General features: G+C 39.3%; 1 protein-coding gene across 1 annotated transcript; it reads right to left on the minus strand.

The window, feature by feature from the left end:
• Nucleotides 1–172: 172 nt before the first annotated feature.
• VPS4B (vacuolar protein sorting 4 homolog B) lies at nt 173–18,668 on the minus strand. The gene is made up of 11 exons (XM_029961398.1): nt 18,607–18,668; nt 17,168–17,337; nt 15,618–15,768; nt 14,297–14,364; nt 11,426–11,545; nt 11,032–11,188; nt 9,365–9,513; nt 9,129–9,210; nt 6,903–7,122; nt 4,226–4,363; nt 173–2,480 (listed from the first exon to the last, which is right to left on the minus strand). Exons 1-11 carry the CDS (start codon nt 18,666–18,668, stop codon nt 2,379–2,381), a joined length of 1,419 nt encoding a protein of 472 aa, XP_029817258.1. The 3' UTR covers nt 173–2,378.
• Between the last annotated feature and the right edge of the window lie 6,163 nt (nt 18,669–24,831).

Here is a 24,831-nt window from a genome sequence, read left to right on the forward strand (position 1 = left end):
GTAACCTTTCATAAATTCTTTCATTTAGAAAATTTTCAACAGTGAAAACTAAAAAGTGATTTTGCATGTCCCCCCCCCCCTCCCAATTTGGCTATAATTATTATGGGATTACTTAGCTAAGAGGCTCTGTGATATATATTATTGTCATTTTACAAAGACGGCAAATCAAAAATTGTCCTTCTAGCTGCAACTCCAAGCAGCAAAGTTTATTTGGAATATATTTCTAAAAACAACTTTCAACATCAAACATTAAAGGTCCTGTTACAGATGTCATCCCACAAATGAGCAAGCAGCAAGATGTAAATTTAAAACATACAGTATACTTTTCTTTTACATTAAAGATAAGAGATTATACAGTTAAGCTTCTAGAAACCAATAGGACAAATCAGCTTACAACAAAAAGGAAAAAAAAAAAGAGAGAATGTTCCTGAGAATTTTAAGATTGCAGTAAGGACTCTCATTTTAAAAAAAGGTCAAGAGACGAGTACTTCAGATAGTAGTTTCAAACCTCTGAGTGACAGACCTGACAGTATGTGGCTCACTTCTAAAGTGTTCACAAGAGAAAACTACAAAAAAGTGATCTTGTTGCAACGAGGATTAAGTTTACTAATCACAGCTACCTGCACCTCCCTCCACTGGAATTCCTGCCCTCACCCACTCCCTCTCCTGCTGTACCCACAAAGGTCAACAGAAAGATTTGCAGCCCACTGATTCACATTTACATATTCTGATATTAGACAAAGATAAAGCTGTAACTGAAGGATTTTGGAAAGAATTTTTCATCATGTTAGTAAACAAAAGCTCAGCACCTTGCAGATCAAAGAATTTTTAACTATTTTGTTTAGCTATTAAACACAGAAACAAGTCTAAAAAATAATAAAGCAGGAAAAACTTGAACATAACATTGAAGAAATACTCAAAGAACATAGCTGATGTTGTACTTTAACATTTTACTTCATTTAAGTACAGAAAATGTCACCCATCCTATGATTTATAACGTACACAAAATATGTACAGAAAAGAAACCAAACCTCTTCAAAAGATTATCAAATATGTGTATATGTATATAGAACATACACACCTAAAATGTGCAAATTTCTTTTAATGCAAGTTAAACAAAGCATTTGCAGGATAGAGCTATACAATGATAATGGAAGATAGAGTATTCTACATAATCCTAATGATGTTTCATATCTACAGCCAGTGCAAACTTACAAGGCACAAACTCAATGCTGATGCTGTAGTGTTGTAAGTTACATTCAGGCACATCTCCATTTGCAGTTCTTCAGAAAAAGAGCAATGGAAGTGCTACTTCTGTACTAAACTGCCAGCCTTCTCTCGAAGTTTAAGCACTAAATTGATGTAACCCATATGCTACAGTTACCAGTGGGGTTCTGGGTTAATTTATCACCAGAAAGTCTGTGGCTAAAACATCTGTTATAACCTCCTCATATGTGAAAGTATGCTATTTCCTAAAATACCTCCCATACATTCCCAAAGACTACATTTACCTTGCCAGCCTCAAGACATGGGATCTTACAGGGTATTACTAATGCTTTTTTCTAATTTTAGTCAAACTGCTGCAGAAAGTTCATCCAGATTTAAAAGAACCAAAACAGCAAATAAACCAATTCCAAACAACCTCCCCAAAGAACAGCCAGCAAAACACCTTCTGAGTTACTTGCATTTAACAAACGTCTGTTAAATTGCATAGTGACAGTGTGTAACAGCCAGTAAAGAGTTAAAAACAAAAGCTTGCTGTTTAAGGCAAAATTTTAACACAGCATAGCAGAAAAAGCCAAATACCAGGTCCATCAGTATTTAAGCAAAATATTGGCCCACGCAGTCTTATCCTCAAAGTGTTTTCCTTCCTACTTTCATACCAACCCACATTTGCAGTATGCTTGATTAGCAAATTTTGTTGCATTTTCCTAAATGAAATGAGAGCAATTAGTATGTATGCTGATTGACTAATACCGAAAACACCTGACAAATATGTTCTCTTCCACCCCTCAAAAAAGGGTTTTTTGAGCCTACTGGGAGTTTAAAACTCATTTGTATCCAGATCTAATACACTACCTAAAATGGAACTATTAATTTAAAGCTTTCTAGTATTTATTAGACTTTACCACATCACTTTGCTGTCTCACCCTAAAACTGTATTTCTGTATTATTTTTCAATAGAAGACATTTAATAGACATCTGAGGAAAACGATACAATACAAAAGCTTAAGGGTCTTTGCAAAGGTATCTTCTATTCCTTCTGCAAAGTAAGAAAGGAGTGATTTTATTGGCATTTATTTGAAGTGCCATCAATAAAGACACAAGAATACTTTTAAAAGAAAAAAAAGTTCTAATGGTCCACGTGTATCTTTGGTTTAGCCTTCCTGACCAAAATCTTCTGTAAACTTCTTTAACTTCTCCAGGTCCAATTCATTAACTGTTGGTTTTGTGCTAGCTAGCGACCTGAGCATATCAGCCTGTCAGAGAAAAAAAGAATACGCATTAAAAAAAAACATTAAAAAGCTCCTATTTACACAAAACAAAGTAAGCTTGAACACTTCTGCACAGAGGCAGAATTTTAACACTGTCAAGACAGACGACAGTTACTGACTTTTCCAATAACAAAATCACAACCTCAGGTTTAGGTTTAAGGCACTCATCCATTCAAGTTTTATTCATCTGTTTTTCCTGATAAGAACTTAGTTCCTTTTTTTTATTTGTCAGCTACTATTTTCAACCCTTGTTTACAGCAGATTAGAGTGGAAAAGAATCAGATGTCCCCATGTACTCTTCACAGTCCAGCAAGATAGAACAACAGACTGCGATTCATCTCCAGCAAAGTTTTACTGCTCATGACTGGTAATTTCTGTCTCTTCAATTTAGTAAATTTCCTAGATAAATAATTAGATGCAAGAAAATGGAGTTTAGAAAAATCACAGATCTATGAAGTTGAAAGCAGCAGTTAAAACACTCTGTGAATAAAAAAGGGAAAGAAAATTAATCAACTCCTAGTTAAAGGCAACTGAAAAAAAGTAGATGCCCAACACCTCATATTACTATAAAATTATGGCTAAATCCAAAAGTTAGTATCATGATTTTCTACACTTGATATTTCTCTCATCAGATCAGAGGTACCCTGCTTAGAAAGAATTAAAGCCTGATCTCTATAAAGAGAAGAACCGATTATGGACACTATAGTGCATCAGAGCCCAGGTACCATTAGGAGCACACAAGGAGCTGTTATGTTTAATTCCAGGAAAGACTGATTAAAAATCCACTTAGACCATACAGGTAGAAGTTTTAAGGCAGGCCTGAAGCTGCATACATCCTTTTGTGCTTCCTCAGTATGCAAACAGGCTCAGAAAATTCTTTTCTGAAATATAGTGACGGTTATATTTACAAAGCAGTGCCTACTGCTTGAGAGGTTTGTGATCCCCATGAAATACACAGATTTCTTTCATTCATTACAGGACTATTGGCACACAGGAAATGACAGCAGCATGGATTTGTTATTAAGTGCTTCCCATGAACTTTGTACTTAAATTCAGAATGTGCTTTTGCTGCCCTTGGGGAAAAATGCAGAATAAGTGTCCAGCAATTAATTTTTAGTGAACTAAAACTGAAAATTGTCTTAAAATGACGTATTTTATTCCCTAGGCCAAAGAAAGTATTTTAATATACACAAAGAAAACAGCTGGAAGAGCTGTATCACCTGTGATGAAGTTTAACCAAAACTACCACTACATCCAAAATCTTCTTACATTTTATTGTTTATGCTTGTATTTACTTCATGGGCAATATTTACCTATGGCACATCATGCCCCAATTTACACTGAATGTAATTTTCCATTTCCCAGTATTAATGCCACAGAGTGATGGGAAGAAAGCATATCATGGTACAGGGACCCCAAAGGTTTTAAATGAATAAAAGCCAAGTGAAAGAACTGTGGAAGAGCCAGATGCTGTCCATGGATGAAAGAACAGCAGCTGCATGCCAGCAGACAAGAACAAAAAGAATTGCTTATCAGGGATAGAGAGCTGGTTTTTCTGTAAGCATGCCATACTGTAGTGCTGCATATTGAGAATTCAAATATCTGGTTATCTGGTACGTGCAGCATTTCTGAAAACAAACAATTCATCCAATTGTCTTGAAAAACTCTTCACCTTAAAGACTTTTCAGGGTTCTGCAAAGCAAGAAAGAAAAGCTATAAAGAATACCTACCATGGAAACTTGAGGCTCCAGTAATTTATCCCCTGGGACCTCCATCCATGTCATTTCTATGGCTTCAGGATCACCTGGAGAGCAAGGGGTGAACAAATCTACCATTGTGTTTGGAGTAGACACTGATGGTCCCTTTACCTAAAAATAAGAAAACACTCAGTTTATAGGAGTTATAATTTTAAACACAAAAACCAGCTGAACAGCATCCTAGAGCAAAAACATTTCTTGATTTTATGCAGATGGCCTACCCATTGGGAAGATATGTCCTGTGAAAGAAAAATTTTGTAAGAGTATGGCTATCATTCACCTTGAAAACACGAAGCTGTAGATACCTAAATTCACATCAGGACAAATCCAAAAAGCCACCTCCTCTGAACACCAAGGATTTCTGCGGAAAACCAATATGCCAGGAAATGTAATTGGTGAAGACCACACTTCCTGGTCGCTTTGGGAGTTCGTTCATCACTGGTTAACAGCTTTCTAAAGCTTTCTCAGTAATTCTCCCTGAGAGTCCCTCAAGTCAGGAAGCCGGAGAGAGCTTTCCAAAGCATTCCAAAGCTCCCACAGCACCTTTTCCAGCACCACGCGAGTAGCGCTCCATAGAGAACAGCGCCACCTAGCGGGACAACACAACACACCCTTTTTCCCCCCAGACACGTTGACAGAGTCAAAAAAGATGCACCAGGCATCTGTTCCCTTTCTGCAACACACTATCTGTTACCCACGATTTTGCTTTACGTCATTGTTCCCTGAAGCCCCACACATCCACAGGAATGCAAAGCATATGCAAAGATTGAAGGACAACACGCTAACTTGCTATTTTTGACAGAGAGAACTGGATTTGCTATTCCGAAGTGCATTTAGAGCACGACCCTGGAGAGCAGATTGCAATATTCAAAATGCACTCTGACAAACTTGAATTATAACACAGAGCAAGGAATGATTACTAACAATTGAGGAAAGCACTGTTGAACTGAAGCAAGTCATCTGTTACGATGCAAATAATAACATTAAGATTTTGCTTATAAAAATAGGAAATCACATCCAATTAAAGTATTAACACAAGTGGAATCAACTTGGCTTATGTCAGAGCCCTCAAAGTACTGCAGTTGTTGGATTTTTCCTTCCTTTTTTTTTTGAGAATAAAAAGGTAAGATACAAGAATTCCTTTTGGGTTGCTCTGCAAACTGTGACAACTGAGGTTATTTAATTGCTCCATGGCAATCTGAAACATGCCTCAGATTGTTCCAAATTTGAACAAAATGCTAAAAGGTAACAGCCCTTTAGCCAAAAATGTCACTGTCAGTTAAAGTCAACAATAGATAAATACTTCAGACATCACTGCTTAAGGGAAGAAAGCATCTAGAAAATTCTTGATATATCAAAATAGCTGTTTATTTAACAACAAATACAGCTTACACCACAGTGTTACTGTGAGGTGTCCTCAGAAGATACACTTATTGTCTTCTCACATTCTGGACCACATTGGACTTAAGTGTGTCATTCTCTTTGAATCTTAAGCTGAATGTACTCATTGGAAGAAACTACATTGAAAGAAAAAGAGTATCTTCAAAATAAGTGTAGCTGTTCAGTTCAGGGCCCTTAATCCTGATTTACTGGTAAAAAACCTGTAATTGTAACTGAGATGACAAAGAACTGCTGCCAACACAAGTTACATGGTACATATCTTGACAGCTTAGGATCTAAAATTTTTCCTACCACACCTGCTCTTTTAAGGAGTGGCAAATTAAAGCTTCCCTTTACAGCAGCAAACACCTCTGCAGAATACCCTGACCCACCTTCACCTAAGATATGTGAATTTCTGTAAAAATCAAAGTTTGCACTGAAAATGTAAACAAAAAATACTTGTAGTCTGGGTCTACTCTAAGAAATATTACAAATGAAAAATATAATTTTATTTAACCAATATACGTATTTCATGTATTTTAACCTCTGTTTATAATCACACTGTTTTTAAGAGTTCAATTGTTTACAGAGAACAATTAAGTTTGAGCAGGACCCATATGTGCAAATTCTCAGGGGAAAAGACATTCCCAGATCTAATTGATTTAGATTGGTGGTAAAGAATGCCAACTGGTTCTTTGTCAGATAAAGTTTCTGAGATCCGAATATCATGAAGAAATGTTTCTTAAGTCAGTACACAGCATGTAGAGGTAACTGCAAGATAAGCCAAGCAATACAGTTTGAATAGGCTCTTGTTATGAAACTAATTAATCATAAATTAGTTTCCACATTACAGCATAGTGTCCATAGGGTGCTGCACGCTGCCCAAACAATGAAACACAGACCTTGCTCAGTTGTCTTGCCCCTTTACTACGGTCACAAGTAACACTGATTCAATGTTTTTACCAGAACTTTACAAGAATATTAATTTTTTGGTTTGAAAAATATGCCAAATAAACAGAATGTGCTTAAGTATAATCCACGTGTTCTCCTATGTATGAGGGAATACTTTTTTTTCCCCACCATGTTAAGAAACACTTGAGACAGAAAAAGAGCACCTCTGTAATATTCCCATTTAAGTCAAACTGCAAACTGAATGCTTTTAACATTCTCTAGAGACATTAAGAGTCATAGCACAAATATTCAGAAACCAGATCCACCAGACTTATAGCAGGACTAGAGGAAATGCGAGAGATTTTTGATTCCTACTTACTTTTTTAAAGTGAGTAGCTGATTGCACTTTTCTAACAGGCTGCATGAGTGCATCACGTACAATGATGCTTATATCTGCACCAGAATAGCCTTCAGTTTTCTTTCCAAGCTCTCGATAATCTGATTCTGTTAGGAGATTTGGAGTTGACCCAAGGTGGAGTTTGAACATTGCAGCCCTGGCTTGGTCTTCAGGTAAAGGAATATAAATACGCTTCTCAAACCTGGTTTAAAAAAGTAAAAACAAAGTGTTCCACAGATACTAGCTCATGCAGGTGCACAGTGAAAAGAAGCCTATGCAAATAAGCGTATACTTTGCTCCTAACAATATTAGAAAGAAGCAGTTTCAGTATGATAAACCTTTCAAAAAAATCTAAGGCAAATATTCAAAACCTGTTCTCATAAATAATACTTCAGTTAGCGTAAGCTAACATCCAGAATATAACTGCTTCTGTTTCATTACAAAAATCTTCTCTTCAGACTGAAGTTTTCCCAGATACTCTCCAGCAGAGTTTGAGTCATAAAAGAAAAAACTGAGATGAAGAAGCCTAAGTGTTGAAGTATATTTGCACAGTTTTCACACTCAAAGAAAGAACTACCTGATAACAACCTGATGAAACAATTTTCTACACTCTCCAACTAAATTAAAGCAAACCTCATAGCTGGAAGCAAATTTGAAGTCACATTCTCAACAGAGTCGTCAGTAGAAAGTGTTGGTAACTGCAGTTCTTCCTTTGAAGCAGCATCTGTTCTCAGAGTGGGAATTACCTCCCATCAACAAAACAAGAGTGACTCCAAATTCTATAGAACATAATTAACCCGATATACATGACAGAGTGGCCTAAATCCATGGAAAAATACTATAATTACAGTCACTGTTGTACAAATCCCTTTAAGTCTTGTGGGCACAGAATGAGAGAATGGTTTGAGTTGAAAGAGACCTTTAAAGTTCATCTAGTCCAACCCTCCTGCCATGGGCAGGGACACCTTCCACGACATCAGGTTGCTCAAAGCCCTATCCAGCCCCATCCTGGCCTTGAACACTCCAATGATGGGACATCCACAACTTCTCAGAGCAACCTGTGCCAGTGTTTCATCACCCTTATAGTAAAAAATTTCTTCTTTATGTCCAATCTAAACTTACCCTCTTTCAGTTTTAACCATTGCCCCTTACCCTGGCACTACAGGCCTTGGAAGAAAAACAACAAACATCTCTCTGTCTTTCTGATAATCTCCCTTTACACACTGAAAGGCCACAATAAGGTCTCTCCAGAGAGAACCTTCTCTTTTCCAGGTTGAACAGCCCAAACTCTTTAAGTCTGCCTTCATAGGAGAGGTGTTCTCATCATTTTCACAGCTCCCTTCTGGACCCATTCTATCAGGTCCATGTCTGTCTTGTACCATGGACCACACAACTGGAATTTCAGGAGTGACTAGAAATTTTAAGCAATATGTTCACCTCTAAATCTGTCTCACACAACACTATACTCATACAGGTTAGAAGCGACCTCTGCAGGTCACGTGATCCAACCTCAAATCTAAGTATGGCCAGCTTGAATGAAGTATATAAATAAAAGTCAGCATCAGTCATAAAAAAAGCAATGTTTCTTTAGCCTACAAAAATTACCATTATGCAAGCTGTGCCCTCATCTCAACATAATCATATATGTCATATAGCTGTGTTTGTCCTCTGCTTGCTCTGCAGCTCAAAGAAAGATCCAAATAATCAGATACAGATTTGGAAGCTCTTTATCTACAAAACAGCAATTAAAACATGCACTGAAAATCACAAGTTATACCTGACCAATAGAAAACCATGGTGTTTCTGTGTAAGGTTACATTTCCATGAAAGAATTCAAGCTACTCAGCAGTTCACTAACAGCTGAAAAGGAAAGCTCTCCCCTCTCTTGCCCTTCTGAGGTGTGCATTTTCTAACTTGTTCCCCAAGCCCACCAGAAAACCAACAAGGAAGCAGAAAACTCCTCCATTTCTTCAAGCATAATCATCTAACCAAGAAATCAAATAAACTACAAGGCTGATATAAGAGTGAACAACCTACCTCTCTAAAGGGGCAAGAGGCTATTAGTTTGGCTCGGTCTGTCTCATGGAACTGAGTTGCAGAACATTAGCCATGGCTGCAAACATGAGCTGGATTACCACCTCAAATAGTCTCTGACTAAACCTTCACACCAGTTATGAATTTCACACCATGAAAAAAATTACATCATACCTTCTCCTGATAGCAGAATCCAAAACCCAGGGTATGTTTGTCGCTCCTAAGACCAAGATTCCTTCATTGTCAACACCAACCCCTATATCAGGACAGAAATAATTTCAGTGTTTAGATGATAAGCAGAGACTGTTTTAAAAAGTCATCAAAATGTAATGAGGTGGAACTGCAGTTATTTTAGTGTTCTTAAAATACATCTCTTAATTCCTCTGTCTGATTCTGAAAACCAAACTTACCTTGCATCTGGACTAGAAATTCTGTTTTTATCCGTCTAGCAGCCTCACTTTCATTTTCACTTCTTGACCCGCAGAGGGAATCTATCTCATCAATGAAGATAATAGAAGGTTTGTTTTCTCTGGCGAGCTGGAACAAGTTTTTCACTAATCTTAAAGAAGAAAACAGCTTCAGTTATCTTAATAATTTTATTAGTTACATCAGTAAAAACACACAACAGTAGTTCCCTTCAGAGAAAGTAAGAAAAAAGGAGTATTAACATAAAGCTATTTAAAGACACAACATTCTTCCAGCTCCAAGGCTTACCACTGAGCAAGACAGCCCAGCATAAAGAGAGATGAAAAAATTTAGAGTGCTCCAGGCATGGTTTTGCAAGAAAAAGCTCTTTTCCAGTTTACATTTCTACATGACAGCCTGGACTATACAAAACCACCGCTCTAGACAGATTCAAAGGAACATGGTTTTCTCTTATTTAACTTAATCAAATTAATTCTAGGGATTTTGTAAGAAATAACTTGTACTTCTACTTTATACAACTTTACTAAATAATTACTATATGACAAGAAACATTGGTTTGTAAAAAAAAAAAAAAAACACCCCAAAAAACCCCTAAAAATAGAACCCAAAATACTTCCAGCCATATTTCATTTACACATTTTACTAAGTTAAAAAGAAAAACAAATAGGAACATGCTGCAAAATTTTTCACATTACAGCATTAAATCTCAAGCAATAGTCTCAAATGAAGTCAAATAAAATCTAATGCCGAGGTAAACTCCAGTTCTGTATTTCTTTTGCAACAGAAGAAAAGCAGTGTAAAGTTTCCAGCTTCTGAGGAAAAAAACTCCCTCAGTTCAAACACTTTATGGCCTTTCTTCCTCAATCTATCAACTTTAAATAGCATTGCTGAGTTGTCTCGCACTTCAAACTACTGAAGCATGGTTTTGACAAGTATTCTCATCAAGTATTGACAAGTATTCTCATCATATGAAGGTACTTTCTGTATAAACCCAGAGCTTTTGATTAATTCAGAGAAGATTTATCAGGGAAGATTTTGGAAGCCTAGATGGACAAATTCTTGCACTTCTAGACTGCAGCCAACACATCACTTCAGGTTTCCTGGTCTTATTTACATATGACATAGTAACAAACAAAGAGTTAGCATAGGGACCCCTGAAATTTCCTTTCATGGCTGCTCTTCTCCTTCAACTTATTTCTGCAAGTCCCTTATGTCTTTCAGATTTTGTTTGAAATCGGAATGAAGAAAAAAACCACCTTCATATGGACAAAGGAATGCCACACAGTTGCTGGGACAGATGAGTGGGGAGATGCCAAGAAGCAAAGTAAGCCAGCACTTCAGACTGATAGAGTGTGCAATCACAGCTGAATTCAGAATGGGAATGAGCTCCATGGTGCTCCATAAACCTTCCTGAGCTAGTTTTAAAACTATCTTGAGCCCTGAAGAAGGATCTAGATGCAGCTTCTCAAAATGCAGAACATGATGATACCATTACATGGCACTGCAGCAGGAAACATAGAAACACCTCGAGTTTGTTTTTAAAAAGACAAGACTGTTCCCTCAAATTCAAGTTCTTTACAGCAACTCATCTAGCTCTATATTAATTTCTTGTTGAAAGTGTTTTCCTGGACCTCTGGCAACTCCAACTTACTTTTCACTTTCACCTAACCACTTTGAGACTAGGTCAGAGGAAGATACTGAGAAGAAGGTAGAGTTGTTTGCTTCTGTCGCCACAGCTTTTGCTAAATAAGACTTTCCTGTTCCTGGTGGTCCAAATAAGAGAATCCCTCTCCAGGGTGTTCTTTTGCCTGCAAAAGAGAAACCAGCAGTCTTCAAAATACTGTAGAAAGACTGAACCTATTTTCTGATTATGCCCTTCTCATGTACTCTGAGGTTTTCCACATCTACCCATGAAACTTCTGTCAGATGGATCACAATCTCTTTGATAAGAGCTCAGCTTGAGTCTCTGATACATTGGCATAACACACTTCATGGGCCCCAGTGTCAGTCCTGATTGGCCAATAGTAAATAAGTGTAATTCTGACCTGTAAACAGGTGTGGAAATTTAATGGGCAAGATGACTGCTTCTTTAAGTGCTTCTTTGGCACCTTCGAGGCCAGCAACATCACTCCATTTGACATTTGGTCGCTCCATAACAATTGCTCCTATAAGAAAGGATTGTATAAGTTAGTGATGCACATATCTTTTCACAACTACAGCAAATTCCATTTGGCAAAAAAGAATAATATAAAAAATATATGCCCATGTCAATACTGAATAAAACCAAGGCATTTCTAAGTAGATATAAACACCGAATTCCAGTAGGCAAATGGATGTTATTTCTACAGAAATCTGTCACGTTGTTTTACCAAAATAAACCATGGATAACCAGAATACTTGTGAGTTAGCAGAAGTCCTGCAGGAACTATCTCCTCACTAAACCACAATTGCACTTCCCAAAAAATCTGAAATTTCATTTTAAACAATGTAGCTCCACTAGCTCAGGATGTGTAAGATTCTCCAGCAGATGAAGTAACTTGTTTGGTGTCTCCAGATGTGCAGCAAACAATTGGACTACCTAATGGTAATGAAGTTTGAGAGCTAGGGCTGAAAGTGTCAGAAAGGTTATATGGAGCCTGCTTAGCTGCAGAAGTATCTTCTTAGTCAAGCCATGTTCTCTCAAAGTTTATCACCAAGTCTCATCTTCTTCAATCAGTGAGTTCAGCCAACTGAGCCGTAATTTAGCCTTCTCTTCAGATTTCAGATTGGTTAGTCTGACATGCTAAGAATTATTTTGTTTCTACTACTTCTGGATGGAAAAACTTGGAACTCAGATAGTAATTGAATATTAGATCCTGTAATCCTAGCCAAGGCAAACCCAAAAGATAAGAGAAATTTTCACATGAACAAATGCCAAACAATCCAATGTTTATCTAAGTATTCAAACACAATAAAAGTTTTGGTTGCCCTAATTCTCTACAAGGGGTTTTCTGTAATTTCACAATTGGCTTTCACCAGGTATTTTCTCAGCATTTTCATCTCATGCATTCAGAGCTCTGTGAAGTAATTTAAGGCTTTTTTATTCTTATGGGACTGAAAATTTACTGTTACTCACTGGCTAATGAATAAAGCAAATAAAGGAGAGTTTTTCCTTTGTTGCATTCCTTCTCTATAAGATTGACATGAAAAATTTCTGTTAACAACTGCAACTATTAACAGTTTGGAATTTAGAGTCCAAAACCAACAACATATCATTTAAAATGCTAAAAATGTTAGAGAAAGTTAATTGTGAACTGTCTTAACTTGCAATCTATATACTGGAATTAATTCAACCACCCACCTTCAATGCATTCAATTCTTTTGCTAGGTTGATTACATCTCAGTTTTTCTTAAACAAAACTATGGGCTCCATCATTAAAACAATTAGCAGAACAAGTAACAGTTCCGATTGGAACAAGAGATTATTTCAAAGTAAAAATATCAGTGATCTAGACCAGACATACCATGGCAACTGAAATCACTGCACTGTAAGAGATCCCCTGTACCACGACAGAAATGGAGCTGGAACAGTAGGCTTCCTAATTTTGTAGGTGTAAATGAACAGCTGGAAGATTAAGCAATAGAGTGCAAAAGGCCTTTAAAATTCTAAACAAGAGTAATGACAATAGACCCCCAACTATTATCCAGCCTGAGTGTCACCTGGTCACTTCTTCCACCATAAGTTACTATCATAATTAAAATCTAAATAGTCACAAATATGGGAAAGTTCCATAAGGCAAACTCGGCTAGGAGTAACAAGGAAGCAAAATTAAATACATGAAATTTCTGTGGCTGTTATAGGAAGTAAAACGAAAATGAGTAGTCTGAAGACAACGCAGAGCTTGTATCTTGTTATCTGAGTAACACCTGTCTTAAGTTTAAAGGTACCTCAGACTTTCAAGCAATCAAATGTACAAGCAAGGTGGTTGTCATTTTATAGAAAGTATCAAGGAAGTTCTGGGTGCAGGAAACTATTCTTGAAATAGGACCTGAAGGTCAGATTCATGTAGGAAGAAACAAAGTCTTTATAGTGAGAAACAGGATAAGAGTCCAGTGCTCAGCAATTTTCTGTCATTTTTAAAAAAAATAGGAAACTGTCCCATATAACTGTGCATAACATTAAATAAGTGTGCAGCGAAGTAGAAGCAGCATGGGACAGTTTCTGAAAAGCAGGAGAACAATGAGGTTTTTGTCAGATCCATAAGCACCTTCTGTCAGGGGAGCTCTGAACAATTCTTCACCATTAAAGGGTAATAAATATGAAAAAATCCTCCTTTTTACTGCGCACAAAACTACTGGTGGCTGCTATACATTGCATCACTAACTGTATTCTGAATTAGAGCTCAAAACTCCAAACTATGATGCTACTTAGCTGTGAGAGCATCAGCACTGCATATGAGAAAATGCTGCCCATTACTATAAATGGGAAATAATCCATGTTCTTTACTCCTAAACTTGAGCACAAGCTTTTTTTTTGTGAAAACAGTCCTGCTTACACTAAGTGTTTGTATGATGTTTATTACTTTAGCCCTAGGCAATACTTTAATTCACTTAAGAGTAAAAAAATACTGATTCAGTTTAGCCTATAGTTATCTGGGATTTTGCAACTTCTCCTGTCGGAAAATGCTGTCCGGAAAGATGGTACAATTTTAACACGAAGTACAGGGTACAGGAGATACATTTCAATATAGTCACTGTATAAATTCATGGCACACAAGCCCATACTTCCAGAAAGACTATGCTTTTGAACGTGTTGAGCATACTGGTTGAGCCACTTACAGACATTAAAGTTTACCCATAGCATTTAGATGGCAAAAATGTAGGAACTTGCTTGACTGAAGTCACTCCTATTTAAAGAAAAGGATGCTTCAAATTACCTTGAAGTTGATTCTGTAGCTTCTTTTTTTCAGGATCCTCTGATTCCCCTTCCCCATCACTGTCATTCCTGATATGGAAACAAGGAAAAAAAATTTGAAATACAGTAAGAGAGACTGCTGTCTTAGGGTAAAAGTCACAATGCAAAAAGCAGAAAAAACATCAGGCTGAGGAAGGAATGAAATAAACGTTGAGATGCTTCTAGACCTGTACCAGTTTACATGATTGTACTCCTGCTTTTGTTCACTTTCCTAAACTTTTTCCACAATTTCTTTCTAATTCACCCTCCCTGTCTTTTCAACTTCCTCTTACGGGTCTGAGCACTCTTAACACACTTCTACATGCTTTGAGCCAGCCCTCAGGAAACAAAACCCTCATATTCAGCAACACAGAAGCAATAAAAAGGTTTATTTGTAGACATTGGGCAAAAGTGACAACCTGGACTCGCAACACGACTTGGCCAATAACACCTAGTACTATGAAACCCTACACTCTCATCAGAACAAAGGATAGTGGAAATTAAAGAAGGAAAAAAGAGATAGTGAACAAGTGGAGTGCAGGTCATGAAAATACACATAGCCTCTGTGGTATTACCAATTCCTTCTAAAAATAAAACAGTAGGACACAGTACAGCTCAAAAAATGAAACTGATGAGATGAAAGAGTGACATTTTAAGAGACAACTAAGTAACTTTAGCTGTTCAGGACTGCTAAAAGGGCAGCCCCACCAGAAGCTATCATCCTGAAATTTTCCTCTCTCCTATAACAGCAATAGCAAGAGCAAAAGAGGCTGGGCTTGTTTGGGTGACTCTGCTTGTTCAACTCTCTGATATGCAAAGTGAGAAACAAATCTCATAAAAGGAAACTAGCAGAGAGACCAGGCAGCAGCAAGACATTAGAGTGATTCAGTCCATCTTACAGAACTTTACCCCATATAGAACTTTTCACTTCTTATCAAGTGTGAGAAAGATCAAACTCAGTAAGTCCAGTAATCACCAGTCTAAATTTATTTTCTAGTTAGTAAGTATTTAAATGCAGAAAAACTTTAAAGGTCATTGGGCTCATTGCCATTAAATCCAATAATCATTGGATTCAGCTTTCATTCTTCAGTGAATTTCCTATGCAAATGGTCACACATTTTAGTAAACAAGCACAGAAATGCCTGTGATGGTAATTCATGGTATTTTTATTAGCCCACTATATTTCAGCACAGTCATCACCTGAAGCATTTCAAAAACACTACTCAAAATGATCTTTCAATAGTTGAATTTCAGAATAAGCTGAGTTCAGGAAGTATTTTGCTTTACCTTCTCCAAAAACATACCCTTTTGCATCAGTAGGACCAGACTCTTTAACTGGTTTTGGTGCAGTTTTTTCTCTCTTTTTCAGATATTCTTTCAGCTTTTCTGCTCTGTCCAAGTATTCTGTACATTTCATTCTAATGCTTTGTTTTGCTTTATCACCCTGTGCTTCATCTAAAAGTTTGAAGAGAAACAATTCTTAGTTAACAGCAAAACACATGTGCATCACCAGAAAACAAGACAAAATCTCTGTCATCTTTATATCTTATCAATATAGCCCTCTGAGGGCTCACCACATAACCAAATACCTCAACTACTTATTTTTCCACTATGCCATGGAAAGAAGTGACAGGAAGGATGTATCACATAACAGAAATCAAATATACACCTGAACGTTGCCTTGGCTTAAAATTTGACTGTAAAGGATTAAGGATAACGGCACTGGAAGCTTTTGTGTCAGCCCTTCAAGCTGCTAGACACTGCCTTAATAACTGATTTTCTAAAATAGCTCATCAAGATGCTGCTTGTGCTAAGCAATTTTTATTGAGAAGCATACTTGATTTTTCCACTGCCTGCTAATTTTAAAAGATAAAGAAAAAAATTACATAAAATATCTGAAAGAATTAGGTGTGTTTAAACAGCCACACTGTTCTCGTAGTCACTATTACAGTATTTCAAATCAGCAATCAACATTTAACACCAAGTTTATGTGTTAAGTTTCCAAAAGTATATCAGTATTGTTAAAAGAAAGTGATATTCTGAGAAAGTCTATAGGACATAAATGGATAAGGAGTGATAAACACAAATTATCATAATAATAAAGGACTATAAAGAAACTATAAAGAATATAGTGGTTTTTTCCAAATCATGGAGATCTTTAAGTGCATTTACATCAGGCAAGCAACCCTAATCCACTTAGATTAGGGCTGTACCTACATTAAGAAGGCCCACTCCTTGCATACAAGCACTGGACACGGCACAAAATGTTACACAGAAGTGTGAAAAGGCATAAAATAATGAGAATATGGAAACCTGAAGAAAAGTTATAACATACAAATCCATCTTATACATTTTCTTGGCCAAGATGAACAGCAAGACCATGACATTAAGGAGCAAAAAATGCCAGCAAAGGGACTGTAGAAAGGCAAGTGGCATGAGTTAAAAGGAGCAAAAACCATTCTGTAGATACAGCAAAGACTTCGTGGGTAACATGGACTTCAGTACAACAGAAATGTAGGGATCCCTGCGCTTATTGTCACATTTCCTCGTGCAGTGGCCAGCTTGAAACACTGCTACAAAAGTCCAGAAGAGAGACAGCAAATAGCTGCCTCTTGTCTTAAAAAAACCCTAAACCAAAACACAAGTAAAAAATAATCCAATTTCTTTCAAGAATGGAGCAAGCACACAACACAGGAAAGGCAAAAGCTGAAAAATATACGTCAGCCAAACTACAATTAGCAAGTATCAACTGTTGACGAGAGTAAAAATTTAAATACTGATGTTAACATACGAGGTTACTCTTGTGCAATCTGACTACTGAAGTTCACTTAATCATCCAAGACGTTACACTTACATTTTACAACGTGGAGAAAATACTGCACAGCATGTTGGTACAAGCGGAAGGCTTCCTCATAGTTTCCTGCTTTATCTTCTTGTGCTGCCCTGCTAGCAAGGTCTATTGCTTTCTGTAACACAAACAAGTAATTAAGTGCTGTGCAAAAGCAGTTTGCACCATCGGAGACGCTTTAAGCTGTTACCCTGTTTTTTGATGGCGAGTTTTCCTGCTTCTCAACATTTACCCCCAAAAGTTGAAGGCAACTGATTACAAGTCTTAAGTGCTGTATTGTACACGACACAATATTTCCATCCTTTTATGAACAGCAACTTACTAGCATACAAAAAAGCACAGAGAACATATCCAAATCTCAAGCATCAAAAGCGTTCTGTGAGCAGTTATGAACAGATTTTTAATTTATTTGGTCAAATAGATCTGTGATTTAAGCTACCATATTGCACACACGGGTCAGTGGATTTATTGCTATCACTGCTATTTCATTGTTCTTAAGTGCTTATTACTTTTATTACACTTTCCTCCTTGGAATGCCAATACCACTTCAATTAAAACTCTCTGTTTTAACCACTCCTTCATGTGAGTTAAAAAAAAGCGGTTGGTTAGCTGGAGATAACAAACTCCAAATAAATCATCTCTAGCCCCTCACCTATTTTTTCACATTCGGTTGCTTTGCTAAGCATTGTTAGTATGCTTAGGATGACTAATGTCAGAGATCAAGGTGGAGAGCTTCAACTGCAGCAAGGATTTTCCACTAGACATTTCAGTACAGATACTCTTGCCACTATCCAGACACTCTGCGGTGTTTCAGGCAAAATAAACCGACGTGAGAGAAACAACAAAATCTCTCATTCTATTGCTTTGCATTGCTGTCTTGGAAGCAAACATCATCTCAGCAGATCTACCTGAAATCAAAGGTATTTAAAACCAATGAACCAATAAAGTAGACTCTATGGCTCTGTTGTGGCAAGTGCTGGGACACACTGTAAGCATCTGTTTCTCTGGAACAGGATTTATTCTTTCCTTTTTGGAGAAGCCAGGAGCTGACAAGCAGTTTCCCAGGTACGAATGGGCAGTCCCGTCCTTGGGGCTCATTTTGTGCTGGCTCCCTTAAGCCCCTCTAAGCACCATTCAAATCTAGCAAAAGAGCAAAAATCAACCCAAAACAGAAGTTTCTTTCTTCATAAGTCCCTTCAGTGCCTTCAGTTACTATGGGACAGCCCAATGACTCCTGGATGCAGTACAACAAAGACAACGATATACATGGCACTAAATCCAAAGAATAAATGGCAAAGATCACCTGTTAAAACAGAACTGTGAGAAAACAGGGCATGTTGCAGACCTGCTCCTCTGAAAAAGTCTACATCATGTATTGCCTGGTTTTGTAAACAGCCAAAGACGATTACCTGGCTATTAGATTCTCAGCTCTAATACTTCCTTACATGAGCCGCACAGGAAGCTGAACATGAGCCAGCAGTGTGCCCAGGTCGCCAAGAAGGCCCATGGCATCCTGGCTTGTATCAGGAACAGTGTGGCCAGCAGGACCAGGGAAGTGATTCTTCCCCTGCACTTCGTGCTAGTGAGGCCACAGTTGGAGTACTGTGTCCAGTTCTGGGCCCCTCAGTTCAGGAAGGTTATTGAGGTGCTGGAGCAGGTCCAGAGAAGAGCAACAAGGCTGGTGAAGGGACTCGAGCATAAGTCCTATGAGAAGAGGCTGAGGGAGCTGGAGTTGTTTAGCCTGAAGAAGAGGAGGCTCAGGGGAGACCTCATCACTCTCTACAACTACCTGAAAAGAGGTTGTAGCCAGGTGGGTGTCGGTCCCTTCTCCTAGGCAACCAGCAGTAGGACAAGAGGGCACGGTCTTAAGCTCTGCCAGGGGAAGTTTAGGTTGGATATTAGGAAGAAATTTTTTATGGAGACAGTAATCAGACACTGGAATGGGCTGCCCAGGGAGGTGGTGGATTCACTGTCTCGAGATTTTTAAGATGACACTGGGTGTGGCACTTTGTGCCATGGTCTAGTAACCACAGCAGTGTTGGATCAAGGGTTGGACTTGATGATCTTGGAGGTCTTTTCCAATCCGGTTGATTCTGTGATTCTATGATTCTAAGAACACCACTGCTATCAAACAGAAAATCATTATTAGAAAGTTCTATGAACTAGGGCATAGATGACCAGCTTTAACTATCCCTAAGGCACAAACCACATTCATCAGGCCATAGTTTGATAGTTTGATGAATATCACCCTCAGAAAGAATGTCAGCCTTAACAGGTGTCATCCCCCTTCTGTTTATTCTAGACCCTGCAATATATCCTCTGCTTTGCCAGTATAAACATTACACTGCCTATGTAAACACTGCATACGGAAATGATCACGGTTCAAACAGCTGAAGAGAAAAGAGACTGTTCTGAACACAGGTCACTTCTGGATCTGTTTTGCCGGCCTGCCGCAGCACCGATTACACAGGCCCGACTGAGGGTTAACACAAGCAGAAAACGGAGCAGGCAAGGGCTTCCTACAGCAAGAAACACAAGCCAAACTATGCGTCCAGACCACAAGAGGCAACAGCGCTTCCCAGACGGGCATTAGGCATCGGGTCCCGCAGGGCTGGTGCTCGCAGGGACCCCCTCCCGGAGGGGTCAGGGACCCCCTCCCGGGGTCTCAACCCCGGTGCCGATGAGTGGTGACCCTGCGGGCTCAGCCGCGCCGAGCCCCGAGCCCACTTCCCACCACACGCCCCTGGCTGCGGCCTGCCTGCGCTCTCCCGACGGTGTCCTCGGCCCGCGGCAGCGGCGTTCGCGTTCCCTGTGCGCCGCTACCGCCCGCAGGACACCCCGGCCCAGGAACAGCCCCGGCCGCGCTCCTCCCTGCCCGCCCGCCCCGGCCCGCTGCCCCAGACAGGGCGGCGCCCGCTGTAACCTGCTGCAGGTTGCCGCGCCCATGGCGGAGCGGCAGAGGGGCGAGGCGGGAGCAGGGAGCGCAGGCCCGCGGCTGCAGCCGTCGCAGCGCCCCCGGCCCGGAACGGGAACCGAAACCGCGGCCTCCGCCCGCCCTTCCGCACCCCGCGCCCCACCGCGCCCTTTCCGCTTCCGGGCACGCCCCGCGGCCGCCAGCCAGTCGCTAACCGGGCCTGGGAGCGTCCTGCGCAGCCCCTCGTAGTCCTCGGTGTTCCCTGATGATCCCTGAGCCGCTCTTAGTCACGGAATCGCTAGGGTTGGAAGGGACTCCTGGAGATCATCCAGTCCAACCCCCCTCCTAAGGCAGCGTCACCTAGAGCAGGTGACACAGGAACGCGTCCGGGTGGGTTTGGAATGTTGCCAGAGAAGGACACTCCGCAGCCTCCCTGGGCAGCCTGTTCCAGTGATCTGCCACCCTCAGCGAAAAGAAGTTCTTCCTCATGATGAGGCGGAATTTCTTGCATTTTAGTTTATGGCCATTGCTCCTCGTACCACTGAAAAGAGCCTGGCACCGTCCTCTTGGCACCCGCCTTGGAGATATTTATATGCATTAATGAGATCCCCTCTCAGTCTTCTCTCCTCCAGACTAAGCAGGCCCAATCTTGTTTAATCCATCCCGACACAATCATGAGCGGTCAAGTGTCACTGGCCCGTGGGTCAGTAATGAAGCTCTGGTGACGTGTGATGCTCACGGAGTGTGGAGGAGGAAGTGACTCAACACGCAGCTGATTACAAACCAGTTCTGTAAAGCCAACCTGCTGTATGGATTTAGGGACGCCTGCTAAATTAGTGCCATATCCTTCCCCACAGTACTTTAATTCCTTTAGGGCAAAAAAGAATGTCTGGGAAACTTCACTAGATTAATAAACCCCATTCTTCCAACTACCTCCAAGTAACCACAGTGCAAATTTGACTTAATAATTTCAATGTCACTTTTTAAATTTTTTTTTTTTTATTTTTTATTTTTTTTTTTAATTTTAAATAAAACAGTTCAGTGAACCTTTTTGTTACTGTAAGTAGGTTACCTGTTCTGGGCAGAGGGAAAAAAGCACATCCACAGTCCTCCCTGTACCAGGGAAGGTCGTGGTAATATTTTCCTCAGATCACCAGGTTGGCAGTTTATCTTGGTAAGTGTCCTGGTGTATCGAGGATGCTTTGGTTGATTTTTAGACATGTTCAGTAACAACTGTTCTCCTCAGCTCAACTCCAAATGTGTACAGACGATGTAGCAAAGATTAAGTCATGTAATCAGGCTTTGGAAAATGACATGGTAAAGGGAGTTTGCCACAAAAGACAACTGAAATTGGCCAAAGTGAAGGGAGAGCTGATGATTTCTGAAGGAACTTTACAGCTGTGTCGTCATCAGGATTCAAGCATAGCATCCATGGTGGAAAGTGCTCAGGAAAACTGGGGGCTAAATCACATATATCAATTTCTTTCTTATTCCATCTTCAAAGGATGAGGCAAAACCATCCTTTTTACTCTTTCACCATTGATTATGTCATCATAGAGCCCTTGGGCTCTTTTTAACCTCCTTCTTATTTAAAATACACTACTTCCTTGGGGATGTCATTTCCCTTTCGGCTTTACCTTCTCATTCTGATTAGTGTAACAGAGTACTCTTAGATACATTCCTGGCACTAATATTTCTGGCTGTGTCCTCTATACCTATGATTTTTAATTTTGTAGTGTTATATCTAGCTTTTAGACCTAGGTCTAAAACAATGTCGCAAGTGTGTAAGTAGTAAATGACTCTCCAGTCACACTGAACTAGCTTCTGAACTCCAGAAATAATAAGTGTGATTTAAAAAAGTAAATCAGAAAAGGCACTTGTGCCATTACAATAACAGGCTAAATCTTGCACTCCTTACTGAAGTCTTACTCATACAATATTCCTGCTATAATTTGACTTTGAAGCTCCTTCTGCCTGAGGAAAGACTGGATGAACGATGAATGCTGAGTAATGACATCAAGATTATTTCCTGAGAGGCTGATGAAGTGTCATGTCAAGGGTATTTCTTCAATTTGAGGGACAAGTACGGTCACATTATCTAATACTTCCCAGTGCTGAAGATCCTGTGTTACCATGTTCTAAGAATTCATATCATAATGATTGTGTACAACTAAGTGTAATGAAAATAGAACATATTTAAAATGTTAATATGGGTACCTCTTGGCCTCAACTAAGTCCATCTCATCATTGCCTTGTTGCGTACATTGCTTCAGTGTTAGGTGGCAGAAGCATGGAAGATCTCCTGTGTTTCCTAAGGCTGAGTAAGCTGTTGTGGAGAATGCGTCCTGCTACCTTATCTTGGTATAGAGGGAAAGGATCCACCCTGCATGTTGCCTGGACACCTTGGGGCAAGAATAGGTGGATACATCAATAAAACAAGGCATGTCTACAGCACAGCCAGGCTTCATATCTGTGATTCCCCTCTGCCATGGCAGCTGACTGAGATGACTAATGTCATTATCAGAGTGAGACTGCTATTAACTAGATGACACAAGAGCCACGCAGTTAAGGGAAATCACTGCCTTAAAGAGCTTAACAGTGCAGACAGAGAAGGCAGGAAAATATAGCCTCTATTTTTTTGTATTTTTCTACATGATAAAATGATGTTGCAAGATCAATATAAATCCCATTACATGACCTCGATCCAATTTGGTGTACACACAATGAGCTCGTGCACCTGGGACTTGCAGTGCATCTGTGTTCATTCCCTGCACCAGCAAACATACTGTGCCAAAAAGCAGGAGCACTGCCCTTCTAAGAGGTTCAAGCCACCAGCTGTCCTTGGGAACCTGTCTGCCTGTAATGTAGTGCATGTGGGAGTACTGCTGTGGTATTCCCAGGTGGATGGCTGCCCTACGTAACCACTTCTAATAGCACTGAAACCACACCAGCATTGTGGCGGAGGGCTGTATCCTAAGAGTTATTATTCCTAAAGCACTCGGAGCTCTGGGCACAGAGAGGGTATTGTGTAGCTATGGAGCCTGGAAGGAAAAGAATTAAAGCTGCCTTCAGGACTAGAAGGATTGAGAGCAAAATTAAGCCGTGTTACATCTATGGTGCTAGAGACAAGAGTGAGCTTTGGGGCAGGACTTGTAGCACTGGATTTTGAGGAGTAAGTGGTGCTCAGACTCTATCTCATCCCATGGGTCCGAGGTGGATGGTGGCAATATATTTCCTGCCATAGTACAGTTATGGATCTGGTTGTGCCTTTCCGGAAAAGTTAAATTTGTAGCTTTCAAGCTGAACTCTTTAGATTTCTTAGTTATATTAATTTTCACTCTACTTCTGGTTTAGTTTTTAGACTCAGAAACTCAAAATATGTAAATGCTTCAAGGCACACTGATTTTGAATCAAGTGTGTGTGTGTACAAAATGTGTTGCCTTCTGGACTAAATTAATTGGTAATGGAATGACTCAAGATGTATATTTCTGTACTTCATAGTGAGATTAATCTGGTACTTTGGGAAAACAACCTAAGAAAATGATTGCAAGTATAACTGAGGGCACATTTTTAAACTGTTCATCTGATCTTTTGACAAAGCACAGAAATAAAAACGTAGCGTATTTTCTTAATTTGTGAAATATAAAGTCCAGTGCTACTATATTTTTTGAACAACATTTAGCATAGTGAATTTCAGGACTTTTTTCCTACTGTTACATGAGTAACGGTAGGAAAATATTCTGGCAGATGTTGCTGCCAAAAGAATAAAAATGAAATATGAAACAGTATTTTTCTTAACTTTGCACATGTTGTCTTCAAGGGCAGTATTTGCCCTCTACAAGCATAAGTCTGGGGATTTCTGAGTCTTTTCTCATCTTGAACGCAGCAGTCAGGGACACTCATACAGGCATTCTGTACAGAGGCCAAGGACAAACATTTCACCTTGGTCTTTTCTGCATACCATTTCATATATTAGGTCTTGCTAACTCATTGAGATTGAATGGAATAAAATCTCTTCAGTGGTGACTTTTTGTACAGTCGAGCAGATGTGGCTTGAAGGTTGTATTGGTTGACTCATTTTCATTTAAAATATACAATTTTGCCAGCTGGAGACTGTCAGCTCTTCTATACATATATGAATTCAGGGATTTTGTGCTATGCATTGTTGAATTTGGTGAAGCAGCATTTCTTTTAGAAATGTTTTCATAGTCACCACACTTAACAGCCTTATGTATCCCTAATCACCTCAGAGATTTTATCGTTAAAAATTGAGGAAGTGTTCCCCAGCCAATGTTTCTTCGAGTTTAGAAAGCTTCAAGTTTGGACTGTGCACTTTGGATTGCTTCTAGCTGCCTTCATTTAAAATTCTGATGACCTATAAAGTCTTTGGAACAACTCCTAAGGATATTGTAGTTGTAGTTGCTCTCATCACCTGGGAGTCTTTTTTAATCACTGCCAGATTTTTCAAAAATATATGCTGTAATCCAAAGAGAAATCAAGGGACTCATAAAATTGGTAGATCAAGTTCTACAACCTGTGTTGTGCAAGGGTTCAAGCCAGCTGGTTGTCACAGTGTATGTCTCACTGTCTTAAAAAGACACAAATCCGTGAGTTGACGCAGATTTTCTTTCTGGGAATCTGGTCTCCTGTGCAATAAAAAGCTTGTATGTTTACTGTTACCAGAGTACAAGGAATCTAAATTGTGTTGGGCAATGAGAAGCATAAAAGTAGTTCTGCTCCAGTAAGTACTTTTAGA

Source organism: Manacus vitellinus, unplaced genomic scaffold (assembly GCF_001715985.3).
Source record: "Manacus vitellinus isolate BGI_N305 unplaced genomic scaffold, ASM171598v3 scaffold_33_pilon, whole genome shotgun sequence".
NCBI lineage: Eukaryota > Metazoa > Chordata > Aves > Passeriformes > Pipridae > Manacus > Manacus vitellinus.

What these genes read in the sequence shown, in the direction of transcription:
- VPS4B (XM_029961398.1), bottom strand. Translation starts at nt 18,668, where the DNA reads ATGGGCCTTCTTGGCGACCTGGGCACACTGCTGGCTCATGTTCAGCTT. An exon ending in ATTTCCACACCTGTTTACAG is followed by an intron (nt 11,189 to 11,425) that starts GTCAGAATTACA and finishes TCTCTTTTGCAG; the next exon opens with GCAAAAGAACACCCTGGAGA. An exon ending in TGGTTAGGTGAAAGTGAAAA is followed by an intron (nt 9,514 to 11,031) that starts GTAAGTTGGAGT and finishes TTCTTCTTTAAG; the next exon opens with ATTAGTGAAAAACTTGTTCC.